This window comes from Copadichromis virginalis, linkage group LG5, assembly GCF_057382275.1.
Source record: "Copadichromis virginalis isolate Kocher_CV1m ecotype Utaka linkage group LG5, C_Virginalis_male_GT1.1, whole genome shotgun sequence".
NCBI lineage: Eukaryota > Metazoa > Chordata > Actinopteri > Cichliformes > Cichlidae > Copadichromis > Copadichromis virginalis.
The window spans coordinates 41846763-41866215 of NC_140622.1; the positions used below are offsets into that span (position 1 = coordinate 41846763).

General features: G+C 48.8%; 1 protein-coding gene across 1 annotated transcript in view; it reads right to left on the minus strand.

Moving 5' to 3' along the window:
* Positions 1–19453, minus strand: part of rnf123 (ring finger protein 123) — a 110864-nt gene that overhangs the window by 71676 nt on the left and 19735 nt on the right. Inside the window, exons 22-32 of the mRNA XM_085457837.1 lie at positions 19008–19108; positions 18096–18288; positions 16697–16842; positions 14760–14843; positions 13553–13660; positions 13288–13465; positions 10789–10863; positions 7636–7723; positions 6342–6429; positions 4161–4245; positions 267–406 (exon numbers count right to left, since the gene is read on the minus strand). Of these exons, the coding sequence (XP_085313963.1) occupies positions 267–406; positions 4161–4245; positions 6342–6429; positions 7636–7723; positions 10789–10863; positions 13288–13465; positions 13553–13660; positions 14760–14843; positions 16697–16842; positions 18096–18288; positions 19008–19108 (1286 nt within the window). The remainder of the gene's footprint in view (positions 1–266; positions 407–4160; positions 4246–6341; positions 6430–7635; positions 7724–10788; positions 10864–13287; positions 13466–13552; positions 13661–14759; positions 14844–16696; positions 16843–18095; positions 18289–19007; positions 19109–19453) is intronic.

A 19453-nucleotide genomic window follows, 5' to 3' on the forward strand; every position in this document is an offset into this window, starting at 1 on the left:
CTGCGTTTATGAAGAGCTCCAATCAAACTTTACTTCAGTATCAGTAATTAATAAAGTGAGTCGGAGGTACTGAGTATAAATATTAAAGACATTATTAAACATGCTGTAACGGGACATGAATACTAATGAGAGAATTTCAGGGTTTTTAAGCACTCGTCGTTTCTGTTGATGTTTAAATAATGAGAGTTGGTGTTTCTGGACCTTCTATTCAACGCCGCGTCCTGCGCGTCCTCCCCCGCACCTGCTGGGACTCTGGTTGTTCTTACCTCCTGGATCATGCCGATGAACTCTGAGAAGGCCCAGTTGAGTTGGTTCAGGACGCTGTTGAGGAAAGAGGCGGCCATGTCTTTATCCATGCTGAGCAGCTCCGCCATGTGTCTCTGCAGCAGCAACGACGGGCACGGCTCTGAACCAATCAGATGACAGAGGACAGGTGAGCAGAGAGAAAGCAGAGGACCGGACGCTGCCCGGCCCGCCCCGGCAGCAGCAGCAGGTGTAGGACGCCGTGTGGACAGCGTTACAGACACTCGCCGTTTCCTCTATGTGCATGTACAATGACAATAAAGGCCTATTCTATTCTACTCTATTCTATTCTACATGTCTGTCATATTCTTCAAAACCAAAGCAAACATGAGTGAAAGGAAACGGGACACCGAGGGAAAACGGTCACAGACACGCAGAGGAGGGACGGAGGAGGAAGGACACGGCAAAGAGAGCAGGGAACACTGAGGAGAGGAGGAGGAGGCAGCAAATAGATGAAGGACGGCTCTCTGGCGCTTCGGCCTCCTCCGGGAGCTGACGGCAGCTCCGTGGAGTCATTAAATCCAATCCTCTCTGCCCTCTGAACAATATAACAAAAAACACCCGCTGAGTCTCAAGTACGATGCTGTGAGATGCGTCCCAGTTGAGGTTTATTACTGGGGCGGGTTTTGATAATTAATTTATCGATTGGCTTGAATAACGTGATATCGATTCATTAAAATCCTGAATCGATTTTTTAAATATAAATTTATTTTGCCCAAAACGCCAGAATCTCAGGTTAAACCTCACAAAATTTAAACAACCACCAAAACAGTAAATGAGAGCAGGAACACGATTCTGCACGAAGACATAAACACAAAGGGGGATCTGAGGGGATCTGCGCCATCTCGATGGTCTGTTAGGTCCAAAGACGGTGGTACTGCCTGGGTCTGCCTTGAGCTGATCCCCGGTTGGGCCCTGCTGATTCGACTCCCTGAATGCTGCAGTTTTATCGTGGGGGTGTTGATTCCTGTGCATGAGAGTTTCTATAGAGAGGTGTAAATATGGGCTGTCTGGATACACGAATGTGATGAGGCTGAGAGCCATACAGGGGTAAAGGGGTGGGGGGATGGTGGGAGGGGTTCACATGATGGGTTTTCTGGTTTCCTCACTTTTTTTTTTTTTTTGAGTTCTTTGTTTTGTTTTTGTTTGTTTTAAAAAAATTCTGTAATTATCAATGTTGTTATGCTATTATTATTATTATTATTATTATTATTATTATTAAAAAGAAAAAATATGTAGTGATCTGAATTATAATATTTGTGACTGTCTGAAGCAAAGTTTCCCAGATTCAAATCGAATCGATTCTAGAAACCAGTGACGATACCCAGTCCTATTTATTACTGGGATTACTGAGTTTTTCTGGGCTCCATCAGCACAGCTACAGATTTGATTTCTTATGACTGAAGGAAACTAAAAAATAAAAAGTGCCGGAGCCGTTTACACGGAGCACAAATATGAATCCAACTAACAATGAAACGAAGCTATTAGGCCTCGAGCTTTAAACCGAGGCAGCCGCCACGAGCGCACAGCAGCTGCATTATGAGCACCACCCAGACCGCCTCCGCCTTTTATACTTGTCCGTTTTTCCACCGAACGACGTCCAAAGATGAGCTCACAGTAAGACAACAATCCAACAGAGTTTCTGTAATGAGTCATAATGAAGAACGAAGGAAAAAGCTCGATGTGGACATCACGCGAGACAGACTCCAAGTATCCAGAGCAGGATGTCGAACTCTTCTTCTGCTGCGGGAAACAAACAGCTCACTTTGGTCTCAGGCCAGACCAGCGAGCGCCGCGTCAGCGTGAAGACGTTCAACAACACGTGTAACCTGTGACGTGCGAGCACGCCTCACTTTGAATGCCTGTTGCCTGTCAGATGATAAGAAACGAGTCAAACTCTCGACTGTCCTGTGATTACCAAACAACCTTTCTGCTCATTTTTGGCAGTAATCTATTTTAAAGTCAACAGTGAAATAAATGGAATTTTTTATTTTTTTTATTTAAACCTTATAGTACATAGAATAGAATAGAATAGAATAATCCTTTAATTGTCCCACAAGGGGAAGTTTGGTTGTAACAGCAGCCAAAACGACACATATTACCATAACTGTTATTATTATATTACTAAATCACCTGAACGGTGGGTCTTTATCACCAAGAAAAGAAACAGACTCTGAAATAACTTTCAAGAATTGTCCACAGACTGGAGTCTTTGCTGGGCCAATTCTGGCCCCTGGGCCTTATGTTTGACACCCCTGATCTAAAGCAAAAAATGACAAAGATTCAGATCAGCTGGAGAGGAAAAAAAACCCTCAACGGGGGCAGCTGTGCCTCCAACCTGAAACGCTGAGTATCGACCGAGTTCCACCAGAGAGTCGTTTATAGATTAAGTACAACGTGCACTTCTGGCTGAGTCAGGCTCAGGAGGCTCAGGAGAGCAGAAGGAAGGGAGCAGGAGACAGAGACAGCGAGGACAACACTGGGAGAGGTGAAATGATGAACTTACTCTGGAAACTAGCAATGGACAGATCTCCTGAAAGGCATGCAAAGGAGAAGCACAGAGAAGTCAGCGTCCGTGCAGGAGTAAGACTCGGGTGGGACACAAACAGGATTCAGCACCACGGACAGAGCTTCTGTCCCAGTTCATATTCACGACACAGTCACTACCACGCCCTCTGACTTCAGCCACGCCCTCCGACCCATGCCACGCCCTGAGTCTGACCGATTACTCATCTTTAACCTCTGGTGTTTGCACTCTCAGTGTACCACCCTCATCCATCCCTCAGTTTTAGAGACGAGGAGAGGGGTTCGAGCTCTGTGCCTGCGCTCTGTACGCTGACCCAGCAGATCATCAGCAGGAATAACAAACTGGGAAACACGAGCGCCCAAACCTGATGGGAGGCGTAGCGTAGTGTAGTCGGCATGCTGGACGTAGAAGAGGCAGTGGCTCTATCACTCCGTCTCTATTCTGTGTTTATTCTGTCTCTACTGAATCTCTATTCTGTCCTTTGGGAGTGCGCTGAGAAGCTGGAAGGAGCACTCCGAGTGAGGCAGACAGATCCAAGACAGTCAGTGAAGAGGAGGAGGAACTGAGGGAAGCTACGAAGAGGACGAAGATTGGACGGTGCAGATAAAACACCTGTGCAGGTATGGAGACGTCCAGGAGAGAGGCTGGTGTATAACTGACCTAAAGTAATGAATGAATTTCCCCTTTAAAAGAATTTAGTGAGCTACTTTCCTTTTTGCACTGTTGTTATTTGAGTGTGTCGAGCAGTTTTATTGCATTTGGCTTTTATTTTTCCACCCTGAGCTCTTTAAAAACCCACTGAGGAGCGTCACAGAGTCAGTGAGGGGGTGCAGGGCAGGTGTTTTTGGATGCAGACGCTCCCATAAAGCACCGCAGGCCGGGATCAGAGGGCGTGAACGGGCTGCTAAAGTGCCTCCACGTGACGATCCACAGCTCGGCGTGCGAGGACCGAGCAGCGCTTCACTCTGAGAGCAGATGTTTCTGCATGATGTCGACGGCGAGTCGAGGCCGTCTGTGTTTTTCAGCACAAACACTGAAGCGCTGCAGAGCCGCTTCCTAAAATAAAACGTCAGTCTTCATCTCGGCACAAACATCACACACAACTTTGGTGATTCATTTCTGACGTTCACCTCCACAAACGCTGATGATTAAAGCCGTAAATCACAGCGAGCTGCGGCAAAAATAAACTGCAGACGAGGCCGCCGCCTCAATTTATTTATGGAAATTCATGAAAGAGCGAGCACCTGAACCGGGAGCGTGCTGCAAACCAAGAGGAGGAGACGGGAGCTGATGACAGGCATGCACAGACAGAACAGCAAAGAGCACCTACTCTGCAGACTGGGCAGGTTGGCATCCTCGGGTTTGGTTTTCAGCAGATGAGGGAGGCGAGTGTATCTGTAGCCAAAACCACAACCCTGAGGAAGAGAGAGGGATGAAGGTCAGCAGAGCTGCAGGGAGACAGCTTCTCTCAGTCAAACTGCAAAAACACTGGAGCGTCTGGAAGATGATCGCTGAAGCATCAGTGCTGATCATCTTCCAGACGCTGCTTTACTTCTTGCAGCACTAACACTTCATCAGTGCTGATTTCACTGATTAATTAACAATAAACGATCAATAAATGTTTGTGTTAGACAACAAATACTGAGCAAAAGCCCGAACACGTCACTGTATCTTTGTTAAACGGCCGTGATGACCTAAAGAACCTGTTAAACGCTGATTTTCATCTTAAAGAAAGACGCCATGTCTGCTTGTGCTGACCGGCCTCTCTCGACCACTCAGGGCGGTGCATCCGTCAGTCTGTTCAAAGCTTGGCTGTGATTGGTGACAGCCGCTGCTCCACTTTCACCTGAGGCAAGACAGCGTGAACATGTTAACCCTTTGCGAGCTTCATTTCGTGGAGGATTCCTATAGAGACTGAATGTGTTGGTGCATTAGTCTGAACACTGCGGTCTGCTGCTCCTCAGTAAACACCTTCAGTTCTTTCAGCTGTTGCCCTTCATACAGGAGCTGCTTCTACTTTTGCTCCAGTCTCACTCCGACTCTCTGGCCTCGAGCTCAACCTCGTCATCCTGTAAAGATACTGTTCTGTTGTCGGCTTCCTGTGAAGCTCTGCTTCTTTTAAATGTGCTGCATGAACAGACTTCACCGTGGCCCAGAGCTGACGGCAGGATCGCAGCACCTGCTCATAACAGCTGAGCAAGTAAAATTGATTTATAGCGCTTTTCACAGATAAAAACCACAAAGTGCTTTAACACACAAGAAATGGAAATATAAAACAACATAAGAGGAAATTAATAAAATGCTTTTCTAAATAAAAATGTCTGCAGCTGTTTTTTAAAACAATGAGTCCGTGCAGCGTAGAGACCGTGGGAGAGACTCCACAGCCGTGGGGCGCTGCCACCAGCGCCTCTGATCTAATGACCGTAAAGCTCGAGAAGATGAGTGCCGTGTCAGCAGGTCTGATAAATATTGGAGACCATGCAGGGCCCTACATGGTCTCCAATATTTATCAGACCTGCTCTAAAGGTTACAGCTAAAATTTTAAAATCAAACCTAAAACTTACAGGCAACCAGTGAAGGGAAGCTAAAACTGGAGTAACACGAGACTGATTTAAGGCTGATTTGTTAAAACAAGTAAAAGGTTACAGTAGTCTAACCGAGAGGAAGTAAAAGCACGAATAATCACCTCAAGTTCAGGCTTTGACTCCATTAGTCTGAGTTTAGAAACATTCAGTAAATGATAAAAACAGTTTCGGACCGGCTGCTCGAGCGACAGCGAGCTGTCAGACATGGCACCGAGGTTTCTGAGGCTCGAGGTTTCTGAGGCTCGATTTTACAGGAGGGTCTAAGAAGCTGATACGCTGAGTTTCTGTCTTATCAGAGTTTAGTTGGAGGGAATTGTCATTTAACCGCTGGTTGATTTCTGTCAACCAATGACTTCAATTAGACAATTTATAAAAGTCAGAAATCCTGAAGGAACAGTACAGTTGGATGTCATCAGCATAGAGATGATAGGAGATATTTTTATAGCGCTTAATAATTTGGCTCGGGGGGAATATATAAAGCAGAACTAGAACTGGACCCAGGACAGGTCCCTGAGGCTCCACGATTCATGAACAGTAAAAGATCTCTCACACAAATATGACATTTTAAAACAACAGCAGTAATCCCAAACAAGTTCTCGAGTCTGTTTATCAGGATGCTGTGATCTACAGCATCAAAAGCAGAGCTGAGATCCAGCAGGACCAGCACTGCGTCCTCTCCAGAGTCTGCTGCCATCAAGACATCAGTGGATACTGTAAGGGAGGCCGTTTCAGTGGGATGTAATTTACAAAAACCAGACTGGAAAGTGTCCATAACTGTTTCCTGGATAAAAATGCAGTTAAGTTGTTCTACTACTATGTTTTCTAAAACCTTCTATATAAAAGGCAGTTTGGATATTGGCCTGTTAGGAGTGTGTGTGTGTGTGTGTGTGTGTGTGTGTGTGTGTGTGTGTGTGTGTCTGTCTCACCCTCCACAGTCTGACCAGGATCCAGTTGGTCTGGGCCCAGGGTCTCTGCTCGTACGGAGCCAGCAGGTTCTTCATCATGGCCACTCGCCTGGAATCAGACAGGTGAGCATCAACACGTCACTTCCTGTCAGCTCCGACACATAAACATCATTTCAGTGGGAGCAGCTGTTTCCATGACAGCTGAACAGCTGCTCTGATGCTGCTAACGTCACCGCAGACGTTGAGTGAGCAGAGCTCTGGCTCGGCTCGCACATCAGGCTCGATTACAGCAGCTAAAAAGGCACAAACAATAAAAACAATGCACCCACTTCTCACCCAGCTGTCAGAGTGCGAGCGTGCTACACGTGGAGAGGACTAACACACAGCCCGAGGGCGTGGACCGAGGGAGGAAGCGGCGGCACGCATCGTGCAACTTCCCTGTGAGCAGACAGAGCTGAGGGACGTTTAATCCTGACTGATGCTCAGAAACGATGCCGTGTGTCGTTTAGTGTAAGGAGACAAACTAGGCCGCTCATCACGAGCTGCACGCCGGACACACGTTGATCCATCAGCTGTGGCGAGCTGACACCACATGACATCAATCCCTTCAGGAGCTCCGTTTGTGAGCGCAGCTGTTATTCACATCAGACTGCCCGCCGTCGCTGCCGACGCCCCGCTGCTGGTCCCGCCCTGATGTTTGAACCCTGCCGGCAGGTTTCAGGGTCAGAGGTCAGATGAAAACAGCTCTCAGAGTGGGTGTAGTGCATGGATCCAACTACACCACCCCACAAACTCCAGCATGTTACAGAGGGCACAGCGTGGCTTTATTAAACCCTCTAACAGCCTTAAATGCTGCCAGCCAATAAGAATCCACCATTAGCAGATTTAGACTTTCTATTTTAAATGCGTCTCATCGCAAAGACTCGAGCGCTGCGTCCGAATTCACACAGGAGGGGAGCCGCTGGTATTTAATGTGGCATGCTGATTGGTCGGTTCAAAGACAACTGGAGCCACGGGATTGGACCGCTGCAGGACATGAGCTCACGGCCGCCCCTCTCGGTGGAGTAGCGGTTAGCACCATCGGCTCACAGCAGGAAGCGTCTCCCCAAGGTCGCAGGTTTCCTCCCACACGCCAAGCACGCGCTCGTTAGCTTAACTGACTGCAGGTGAGAGAGTGAGTGGCGAGTGTGCGTCACCCGCGATGGACTGGCCACCTGTCCAGGTGGGATGGGTGAGTAAGTGTTTACTGATCACTGAAGAGCAGCAGCTCAGTCACCCTGAAGGTTTTTCTGGAAAACAATCAAACCAGACTCACTGCTCCTCCGGGATCCTCTCCACAGCCCTGAGGGATTGTGGGTAACAGACGTAGCTGGCCAGCGCCTGCATCAGAGAGTCTTTGATATCTGTGGAGAGAGAGCAGATCAGAGATTCAAAGACAGCTGGAAAAATAAACATTGCAGCAGGAAAACAGCTTTACTGCGCGTGTGCAGCAGCGCCCCCTGCTGTTTGCTTCCAGGTCGGTCTCACACACACGATCAGTTACACCTTTCTAATGACACACTGTTATCAGCAGGCTCTCACTTTCCCATCCTCTACCCTTCCTCCTCCTCATCTTCAGTCTCCTCATTAAAAATGGCAGTGAGGCGCATCTAAGCCATTACATCCACTCAGTCTCCTCCGCTGTCCTCCAGCAGGACTTCATAATTAACAGGTCCCGCCTCGCCGTTTGGACCAGACCGCTCGAGGCCGGATTTCCCCGCACGGCGTTTTATCTCAGATGATGGATGGAACTGCTGAGCTCATCATTTCTGCTGCGAGGCGTCCCGCGGTCCTCGGGGGATTCGGTTCATTAGTTATGGTGGGCTCCAGTGCTCGCCCTCCGTCTCCTCGTAGATGCACGTTCGGTATGAATGTGAAGCTGCTACGTCACCTCGTTCAAGTTATCACATTCACACATCCCCGGGCGGGCGGTGTCGACGCCATCCATCAGCCGTTTCCAGGCGACGGGTCACAAACCGAGGCTAAATGTTCCGTCCTCAGCCTGGATCCAGATCAGCTCTCTGGATTACACCAAGAGGATCAGGAACCTTTGACTGTGGGTGGGACCCATGTGACCTGCTCACACGACACCCTCCTACAGTTCTGGCCAACATGCAAACATCTCCACCCCTGTAAGGTGGTCATTCATACACAAGAGATAGTGAGGGGCTCAGAGGAGAGCCGCTGCTCCTCTATATGGAAGGGAGGCAGTGGAGGAGGTTCAGCATCTGACCAGGAGGCCCAGCACACACAGCTGGAGATTACAGAACCCACAGAACAGCTGGAGGAGGTGGAGGTCCAGGAGTGGGTGGGTGGAGTAAGTGTTGACCACCCAGCAGGGGGCGCTGCTGCACAGAGGGGCTAGCTTCCTCTGACTGGAGCTGATCTGCACTAAAAGACAAACACGAGTAGAGCAGGGCGATATGGCCAAAAATATTTATCACGATATATATTTGAAAATTTGCGATGACGATATAACTGACGATATAATTGATGCGAAACAAAATACAACTCCACAACATTACTCGCGCAAAAAGACAACCTTCCATTTATTTTCACTTAAACAAGAAGCTGGTTTTTATGTACATTAAAGCTTTATAAAAATGTAACAGTGCAAATGCAAATTGCTTGCTGAAAGTTTAACCAAAAGGCATTTCCAGTAGAAATGGGCTGACATATCCTGAGCATAACCATGTATAATATCCACTGAAGTTAAAAAGAGGTGCTTTGCAACATTAAACTGCAGTGTGCAGTACGTATTTTTCGCACCATAAGGTGCACGGGATTATAAGGCACATTAAGCGAAACAAAGCAGTCAGATAAATCAAACTTTATTAAACTCATTCTTCTTGCTTCCTCCACTTCTGTACCATTGATTCATTAATGTTGAATTCTCTGGCAGCTGCTCTATTCCCATGTTGTTGCAGTATATGAATGACTAACCTCGTATTGTGGATGGATTATCTCAGTTGTTCTCCTGACTGAAGTTTGGTCCGTTTACAGCATCCTGCCATGCGATTGCATTTGTCTCTAACCATGAAGAACCTTCACGTTAACTTTTATAAGTGGAAAAGTGTTAGTGTTCGTCCTCCAGCTTCACTGTTTATGTTATGCTAACATAGCTGTGTCGCTAGCGATCACGTAGCACATCCTTATATACCAGCTAGCCCAACTTCAGTAACCCTACAAACGTCACTGCTGTTTAGTTTCCTGTCTTCATTTATGTTGGAAGTGATAGCAGAGCTGTACGTTTGATTTTTTTCAGAAATCTCTCCGTCAGAACATGCTATATCATGCTTAGGTAACTAGCGAAACTAGCGAGCTAACTTCCGCTAGCTTCCTGCTAACTTCTAACTCCGTTAAATGTAATAAATTTTGTTTTCATGGATGCCTGGAAGTTAAACTTCATAGTTACACCTGGTAAAGCAGCAATGCTGATCGTTTTATTAAAGATGAAAGAATTTAGACAGTTTTTAACTCTCAGTGATGCTGCAGTGTTGTTTGACCTGAAGTATACGGAGTTTAGGACCCAGATTACTCCCAGATTTAAGAGCATCTTAGTCCGACAAATACGACAATAACAACGGCCGCTTGCATGTTCTGCAAAAAAATGTGCTTTGTCGTGTATCTGACGGACAAACACCAAACCAGTTCCACATCACGGAAGTTGCACCATTTTTACAAACCAATTCTGGTTCATCTGTTTCACTCAACAATCGGCCATGTGCGTATGAAAACAAAGACACTGCGCATGCGCGTTTTACTCGTATTCTATCGCGATATTTCATTTTCCTATCGTTGCCTAACATTATACCGGTATTACCGTGAACGGTATAATATGGCCCAGCCCTAATGACGAGCACAGAGAAGGACACGCAGACCGGGACAGATTAAAGGAAAAGCCGTCCTAAAGGGTCAGGTGTGTGCTCCACCTGAGAGTGCTGCACAGACCCACACCACCCTGTGGGTGGAGACACCAGCAACATGCAGTGAAGCTAAGCTTGTTACAACTGGCCTCACTTTATAGAAATAAGGTTTTATTCTAAACAGTCTTAGTAAGAACTGAAGAGGTCAAGAAGGAGAGCGCCCTCCAGGCCAGTGGAGGCGTGTCTTTAATTAGAAATGAAGCTTAGTGTCCCGCTCTGCACTGCGAGGGCAGCAGGACCGCAGAGAGTCGGACACATGAATAAAAGTGATCTCAGAAGAGGAGACTGCCGATTCCAGCTGCTCTTTACTCAACTAGAATCAAAGGTGGACCTGTTCTGGCTCGCTATGATTGGATGAAAACTGTGAGGCGTGACCCATTTTTATGAAGTGGTGCCAAGGTCAGGGTTTTCCTTTAATCTGTCACATCTTTATTGAAAATCTCCCCGAGACAGAAAAATGTTATGTGTGTGTGTGTGTGTGTGTGTGTGTGTGTGTGTGTTACCTGTCCCAACGATGCGTGGATCTGCAAAGTGCTTCGCGAGGATGGCAGCGAGCTGAGTCAGAGTTTCCTCGTAGCCTGAGGGAGAAAGATAAAATAAAGTGCGTGTGTCTGTGCGTGCGTCTGTGTGTGTGTGTGTGTCAGTGTGTGTGTGTGTCAGTGTGTGTGTGTGTGTGTGTCAGTCTGTGTGTGTGTGTGTGTGTCTGTGTGTGTGTGTGTGTCTGTGTGTGTGTGTGTGTGTGTGTGTCTGTGTGTCTGTGTGTCTGTCTGTGTGTGTGTGTGTCTGTCTGTGTGTCTGTGTGTCTGTCTGTGTGCGCGTGTGTCTGTGCGTGCGTCTGTGTCTGTGTGTGTGTCAGTGTGTGTGTGTGTCAGTGTGTGTCAGTCTGTGTGTGTGTCAGTCTGTCTGTGTGTGTGTGTCTGTGTGTGTCTGTCTGTGTGTGTGTGTGTGTGTGTGTGTGTGTGTGTGTGTGTCTGTCTGTGTGTGTGTGTCTGTCTGTGTGTGTCTGTCTGTGTGTGTGTGTGTGTCTGTCTGTGTGTGTGTGTGTCTGTGTGTCTGTGTGTCTGTCTGTGTGTGTCTGTGTCTGTCTGTGTGTGTGTGTGTGTGTGTGTGTCAGTGTGTGTGTCAGTGTGTGTCAGTGTGTGTCTGTGCATGTGTGTCTGTGTGTGTGTGCGTCTGTGTGTCTGTGCGTGTGTCTGTGTGCGTCTGTGTGTGTGTCAGTCTGTGTGTCTGTGTGTCTGTGTGTCTGTCTGTGTGTGTGTGTGTCTGTGTCTGTCTGTGTGTGTGTGTGTGTGTGTGTGTGTGTGTGTGTGTGTGTGTCAGTGTGTGTGTCAGTGTGTGTCAGTGTGTGTCTGTGCATGTGTGTCTGTGTGTGTGTGCGTCTGTGTGTCTGTGCGTGTGTCTGTGTGCGTCTGTGTGTGTGTCAGTCTGTGTGTGTGTGTGTCTGTGTGTCAGTGTGTGTGTGTGTGTGTGTGTCTGTGTGTGTGTGTGTGTGTCAGTGTGTGTCAGTGCGTGTGTCTGTGTCTGTGTGTGTCAGTGTGTGTGTGTGTGTCTGTGTGTGTGTGTGTGTGTGTGTGTCAGTGTGTGTCAGTGCGTGTGTCTGTGTCTGTGCGTGTGCGTGCGTCTGTGTGTGTCTGTGCGCGTCTGTGCGTGTGTCTGTGTCTGTGCGTGTGCGTGCGTCTGTGTGTGTCTGTGCGCGTCTGTGCGTGTGTCTGTGTGTGTGTGTGTGTGTGTCTGTGTGTGTAAAAAGTCTGCTTGTGCTTGTTTGTGATGAGCAGCAGAGTCTGTAGTTATAATGATTATAAACGGCGTCAAACACACATTCAGGCCTGTGAGGCTCATTTAGACCATTGGCTCTCAAACTGGGGTTCACGGACCCCCAGGGGTCTGCAAGCCACAGATTGGAGGTCCACGAAAACTCGTAGTGGCTCGTAAATACACGTGCATCATCCGGGGTCGAGCTAATTACTACAAATATTAATAAAATAATAGTAAAAGTCCGTCCACTTCATCAAGTAACGCAAACGTCAAACCAGCTAAAATGAGACCGTATGACCTCAGTGACCTCGAGTCGGCTTTATCGAGGATGGAAGTGTCTTCAAGTACTAACAAATGAATCGATGAAGCATCTCATCACAAAGCCCATTTCATCTGCTACTACTGCTGCTAAAGAAGCTTTGCCCTCTTCTTTCACAGATGATGGTGTCATTGCGCGTGAATGGCCACATGGTGTGCCCATCAAAATCAAAATACTGCGCCGCCCTGTCTGCATGGGTTCCCAGTAGGGCTGAAGGTCCGGCTCCCACATACCGGCGGCCCGTTAACGACTGACAGATGAAATCATCTCGTACAGTTGACACGCCTGCTCTAGAGTTCAGGAAACGCCCTGCTGAGGTCAGAGGAGAAGGGCAGACTGCTTCGAGCTGACAGGAAGTCAAAAGAAATAACAGCTAATCGATAACCAATAAAATAACAACTCGTTATAACCAAGGTGCGCAGAAGAACAGCAGCAGATCACGCCGTCTCACTCCTGAAGCTAAGAACAGAAAAAACAAACCGACCAATCTGGACGTCTCCTTACGTCTGCTGCGACGTGGTCGGCTCAGAGGTGGGGAGAACACAACCAGCCCGCCTGTGTGAGCGGTGCAGGCTGTGGAGGTGCGATGCTGTGGGGAGACTTTCAGCGCAAGCATCGTTTAAACACACAAACACGAGACGGGAAACAAAAACCCGACGTCACAGAAACGGCGTTAACCTAAAACAGGATCAAACACTGAAGCACAGCTGGACCACGACTCGCGCAGGTGCACCTGCAGACACCTTCGACAGGTGAGGTGGAAAAGGGAACGCTCGCTTGGCTTCACAGCAAAGACTAATACAAAAAAATAAATCTTCCAACTGTCTTCCATAACAACCCTGATGAAGCGCGCCCCGCCCGTTCAACGACCTGCCTCAGGTCAAACATCACCTGCAGGCTGGGTGGGCTGATGGTTCGCGGTGCTTACCGGGCAGCTCGTCCATGCCGTTAGCCGGGCTGAAGTAGTTCTTCAGGGCGCTGTACGCGTTCATGGCGACGTTGAGGTAGAACTCTGATGTGAAGGCGAACAGAGAGCCGGTGTTGTCGGCGTGCTCGATGGTGCGGATGCAGACACACAGCAGCCAGTAGATGTCCAGCATCTTCTCCTGGAGACAGCAGCAGCACACAGCTCAGAAACAACACAAAATCCACCATTTAATGCGGATGCACAGCGGGCGGAGCGGCCTGCTCACCTTGGAGTAGATGGTGGCGTTGATCCAGGCCAGCCTCCTGCTCAGGTGGTTCAGCTTCTCCGCAAAAACCTTCTGGCTCTTCTGGAGCTCCTCCAGGATGTCGGCCCTCTGAAACAGACACGCGATCATTAAGCAGCCGAGCGTCCGTGCCGCGTTCGGTTACTCCGTTATTCCCTGGACCGCAGGAGCGGAGACGCTCCCAGGTGATGTGAGCAGGTACGTGTGCCTCTGATCTGACATGATGTGCACGCTGCAGGTTTCTGGTTCCCTGCAGTTAACGAGGACATACACGGCCTGACTGAGGCCCTCGCCGATCGCAGGATGCATCGCTCCTGATGGGGGCGCTCCTCCGACTCTTCCCGTCTGCCTTCAGAGAGCGAGTTTACTCCGCGGCACTAATGAGAGGAGCTTCTGCATCACGACGGGCTGACAGCAGCGCGGCCAATTACCTCGAGAAGAGCTCCGACAAACAAAAAGCAGTGCGTCAGATTTATTAATGAGGACGGACCAACAGCGGCGTTTAAACGAGGGTTTCTAGATTCAGTGGGAAACCAGAGGAGGCCTGTGACCTGAATAAAGCCTGAGCATGAGTCTCACTTCAACACATTTGAGTTTAATAACTACAGCGAACATCAATAAAGAAATCCTGCAGAGAGAACGACGTGAAAACACGAAGCGTGGCAGAAAATGAGGGCCTGTTGGTGGGAATGCGTCGCCCCAGTGAGGGGTGGAGGGGCGCGTTAACCGAGCCATCCCCCCTTTCACTGAGAGATGCTCTTTTGTTCTATCGTTCGTGTCGTTGGACGTGATCCAATCAGAAGTGATCTCATGTCAGACAGAGAGCAGACACACGGACACCTGCTGTCGAGGAAAATCAGAGGCTCTGTAAACCATGAATCCAAAGCTAAGCAGTCGTTTTTGTTAGCCTGCAACAAAGGTCTTTCTCCCACAGGGGGCGCCACAGCCAATCATCTGCCTCCGTCTCCCAGCATCCATGAACCTCCTGAGCTCCTCTCTCCCACTGCAGTGATAATCTGTCTAAAGCTGTCTGACTCGGTCAATCAGCCAATCAGGTCCCACTGCTGACCCCACCCACCTCACCAATCTGAGCCTTGGTCTGAGTGACCTGAGTGATGAGGGTCACTCAGACCAAGCACTGCTTCTAAAACTCGCCCTGATGTCCAGCTGAGGCGGCGGTGGCACTCACTCTGGCGGGGCAGCGGGCGATCTTCTCCTCCGTATCCTTCAGCGCCACGGCGTACTCATGGACGTCGTCCGACACCACCACCATCTGAGAGGAGAGACACATGTTAGCACGCTGCTGAGAAAAACACTGGAGGCACGAGCGATCTAATTGGCTGATTGTCACAGCGACCATGAAAACTCGTCATTAGAGTCTGACCACGCAGCAGCTACGTGATGGAAACGCACACGTTACAGACTCAGAGGCGCTTTTAAATGAGACAGGGGTCAGAGGTCGCACAGCGTTAGTGTGGGGAGGATGAGCCAATCGCAGAGTAGAAAAAACCTTCAGGCTCAGCGAGGCGCCCGTGTTTGACCAGAGGACTCGGAGTGCTTCGCTTTAATGCGCACAGACACGTTATTCAGACACCTCGAATAAAAACGTAAAAATAAAACCAGACACACAAATCACAGCGCTCTGAGCACAGCTGCTTCGGGTCAACCCACCCGAGAGAAAGGTGGATGCAGCTAAAGGTCAGGACCGCCCACAGATACTTCAGCAAGTTTTAAATATAGAAGTTTAAAACAAGAAGGGATTGTTAACAGTGATGTGACCAACTGGAGCGTGATGAGCACCAAACCAAAGGATGAACTCACTGTGGGAGTTTTTCCACCTGCAGACAAAACCAGCTGCAGAGAAAGTCACAGGAATAAAATATGCAGCATTAACCTTTACAGCAGAGTTCCACAGGGTTCAGTGCTAGGACCAGTTCTGTTTACATTATACATGCTTCCCTTAGGCAGCATCATTAGAAGACATAGCATACATTTACACTGCTATGCAGATGACACCCAGCTCTATCTGTCCATGAAGCCAGATAACACACACCAATGAGTTAAACTGCAGGAATGTCTTAAAGACATAAAGACCTGGATGGCCGCTAACTTTCTGCTTCTTAATTCAGATCAAACTGAGGTTATTGTACTCGGCCCTGAAAATCTTAGAAATATGGTATCTAACCAGATTCTTACTCTGGATGGCATTACCTTGGCCTCCAGTAACGCTGTGAGGAACCTTGGAGTCATTTTTGACCAGGACATGTCCTTCAACGCACATATTAAACAAATATGTAAGACTGCTTTCTTCCATTTGTGCAACATCTCTAAAGTTAGAAACATCCTGTCTCAGAGTGACGCTGAAAAACTAGTTCATGCATTTATTACTTCCAGGCTGGACGACTGTAATTCATTATTATCAGGACGTCCAAAAAACTCCCTGAAAAGCCTTCAGCTGATCCAAAATGCTGCAGCAAGAGTCCTGACAGGGACTAGAAAGAGAGAGCAGATTTCTCCTGTTTTGGCTTCCTGTTAAATCCAGAATTCAAAATCCTGCTCCTCACATACAAGGTCTTAAATAATCAGGCCCCATCTTATCTTAATGACCTTGTAGTACCATATCAGCCTATTAGAGCACTTCGCTCTCGCTCTGCAGGCCTACTTGTTGTTCCTAGAGTATTTAAAAGTAGAATGGGAGGCAGAGCCTTCAGTTTTCAGGCCCCTCTTCTGTGGAACCAGCTTCCAGTTTGGATTCAGGAGACAGACACTATCTCTACTTTCAAGATTAGACTTCAAACTTTCCTTTAAAGCATATAGTTAGGGCTGCAACGGTTCATCGTGTGTTTCGAATAATTCGATTAGAAAAAATTCTAGACACATTCTTTGCTTCAGCACTTCGTTTAAGGCACGGCCATGACGTGCTCGCTGGTCTTCATCGCAGACACCACAGACGTGCGCACACACACACGCACGCACACACACGCGCACGCGCACACACGCGCGCACACACACACGCACACGCACACACACGCGCACACACGCGCGCACACACACACGCACACACACACACACACACACGCACACACACGCGCGCACACACACACGCACACACACACACACACTCACCTTCCCCAGCTGCTGATGGACACTCAGGTTGTACATCATCACGATCCCGTCCACGATCTCCAGCAGCGACTTGTCTGCAATTTGTTGATCGGGCTCCTCGAGCGGTCGCCCCAGCAACAGGCCGTCGTTGCCATGACTTCCCTCGACTTCAGGTTGCAGAGAAACAGGAAATGGTTAAAAAAGGCAAGAGATTTTTACAGCTGTGGCACTTCCACCCAAAGACTCAGGCGATGATAACTGGCTCCACGCCAACTTCACGCTGTGTCTAACCGGCCAATCAGGCACGAGCGCCTCATTTGACTAATGAAGGAAACAACCAGAGACCAACTTAGTCTGGGCCAACAGTGAAAAATAATGATGTGAAATCAACAGGACACCTGACACACCCCAACAGGAAGTGACCCAATTAAAGCTCCCAGCACACGAATACCTCATAAAGCTGAACACGCCGGGCTGAAAGCACGTGGTATGAAACACACTGGTGGACATCGCGAGGGATCGATCCACCTCCATCCACGCTCTGTCCCACCATCCAGAACCAGAACGCAGGAACCAATCACTTCTTCTCAAACGTCTCCAACACTGTCACTGACAAAGTACTTCCTGATATTTTACCTGGCAGATTCCTCTGCTGCTTTGTTTCCTGCCATCACCATGCTTACTCTGATTACTCTGATTACTGTGCTGGGTGCAGAAAGGAGAGCATGGCTGAACATTTATCACTACCTTCGATTGGAGGATGAAGTGGAACAACACGCAGACTCCAACTGAAAGATGGAAGCGCAGACGTTTTCCTGCAGCGATCACGGCTCGGGCCCTTCTCTCACTTTGCTCGTCTCCTGCACGCCGGTGTCATTGCACCACAAATGCAAAATCTGAGCGAGAGGGGCTGCTGGTGTGTGTGTGTGTGTGTGTGTGTGTGTGTGTGTGTGTGTGTGTGTGTGTGTGTGTGTGAGATAGCAAACACTGAAATTATTTCTTTGCACGCAGGAATGAATTTTCTTCGCTCAAAAGAAATTTCTCCTCAAAATGCAACACTTGCACCTGCAAACCTTTTTACGTGCGCTCAGAATAGTGGCACAAAAATGACGCCATACATCCACAGAGGAAGTGACTCGCTCGTCACGTTGACGCCTAGGTGAACCTCACACAATTAAATTCTGATTCTCACTTCCTAAAAGCTCCACGCAAAGCGAGCAAATGCGGAAGTGATCCCCTGTGTGGCTGTTCATCACGCCTGTAAAAGCAAACTTCCTGACAAATCACTGACCTCCTGCTGCCAGCAGGGGGCGCCACGCACTGCCACATAGACCTGCTTCGTATTTTCAAACGCAGGAGAAGCTCTGAGCAAACGGGGCTGATGCCCGTGAGTTCCGTAGCAGGAGCGAGTTGTACTCACTGTCCTCCTCGGTGCGCTGCTCCACGGCGAGCGTTCGGACCTTCACCTTCTCCGGCTGACTCAGGGGTCGCCTGGGGGTCATCAGGCTGACGGCGGCCGTGCTCAAGAAGCGGTTGGCCCGACCCAAAGTGGGAGAACTCAACCAGCTGGGCCTCGCCAGAGCTCCGCCCATCGCCACGGCCCCGGGCAGCCTCTGTGGTCAGACGGAAAAAAAAAAAAGTGATGTCAGAGGATCAGGAGGTCAGAGGTCACAGCTGTCTGCACAGATGTTTGGTCACACATTTAGAAACTATGGATATTAAACATCAGTGAGGATAATTTTTTAAAGCTTGTTCTTTAAAAAACGAGTGGATACGTTTTACCTCACTTCCTGTCTAACCCACAGTTTCAGCTAGGGCAGCCAATCGGGGGAGGGGCTTAAAGCAGTACGGATTAAAACCACGATCAGTGAACGGGAACAATGAAGACAAATGGAAGCAGCCTGAGAGAAACATGGACGAGGCTCTCCGTCAGACGCAGCCAGCTGTGCTTCACATCTGCAGCTGCCACGCCTCTGCACGCCCTGCAGAGCCACCCGTCAGCTGGTTCTGGTCTCGCCACGCCAACATTTTGCAGCATGTCGTCTTCAGAGCGGCTCAGCCCACAGAAACAGGTGCGGGCGCAGGCTTAGACAAAGCGGGCGTGCCGTCACCGGCGCCGTTAGATCAGCTCTCCAACTCAGAGCGTGCACGCCATAAAAATGTTTCATGGTTTTTAATGGCGGCAGAACGTGTTGAATCCATCGCCGTGCACTCGCTCTTCATAACGTTTACATGTTCCATCGTTTTATTTCAATATCTGGAAGTACTCATGTGTACTTTTACACATACTGTTTACTCGGTGACACACAAACAAATGACATCACCACATCACCTGAGCAGCTCCGCTCTCGTCGTCCTCGTCCAGGTCGTCCATGGACGTGGCCTGGATCTCCGCGGGGTCGATGATGATGTTTGCTTTACTCGCCAAATCGTCTGAAAAAGAGAAAACAGGCACATTTGTCATGTTGTAGTTCTTCACTCATGAAAACAAACCCATCAGCTGAGTTTCATCAAGCTGTCTGCAGAAAAACGCCAACATCAGACGAGCACAGCTCTCACAGCGGCATTTTATATTCACTCAGACCCCAAAACACCATCAGAAAAGTTCAAAACCACAGAAATACGTTTAAAAACAAACTGCAACCCTACATTAAAACTGAGCTTAGCCGTCCAGGCCAGCTCGCACCGGCTTTCTACGAACGTTCTGACCGCTGACGAGGTCAAACCGTCGAGCCGTGCCGGGCGCGTCAGGAGGAGACGGCCTCAGACTGATCGGAG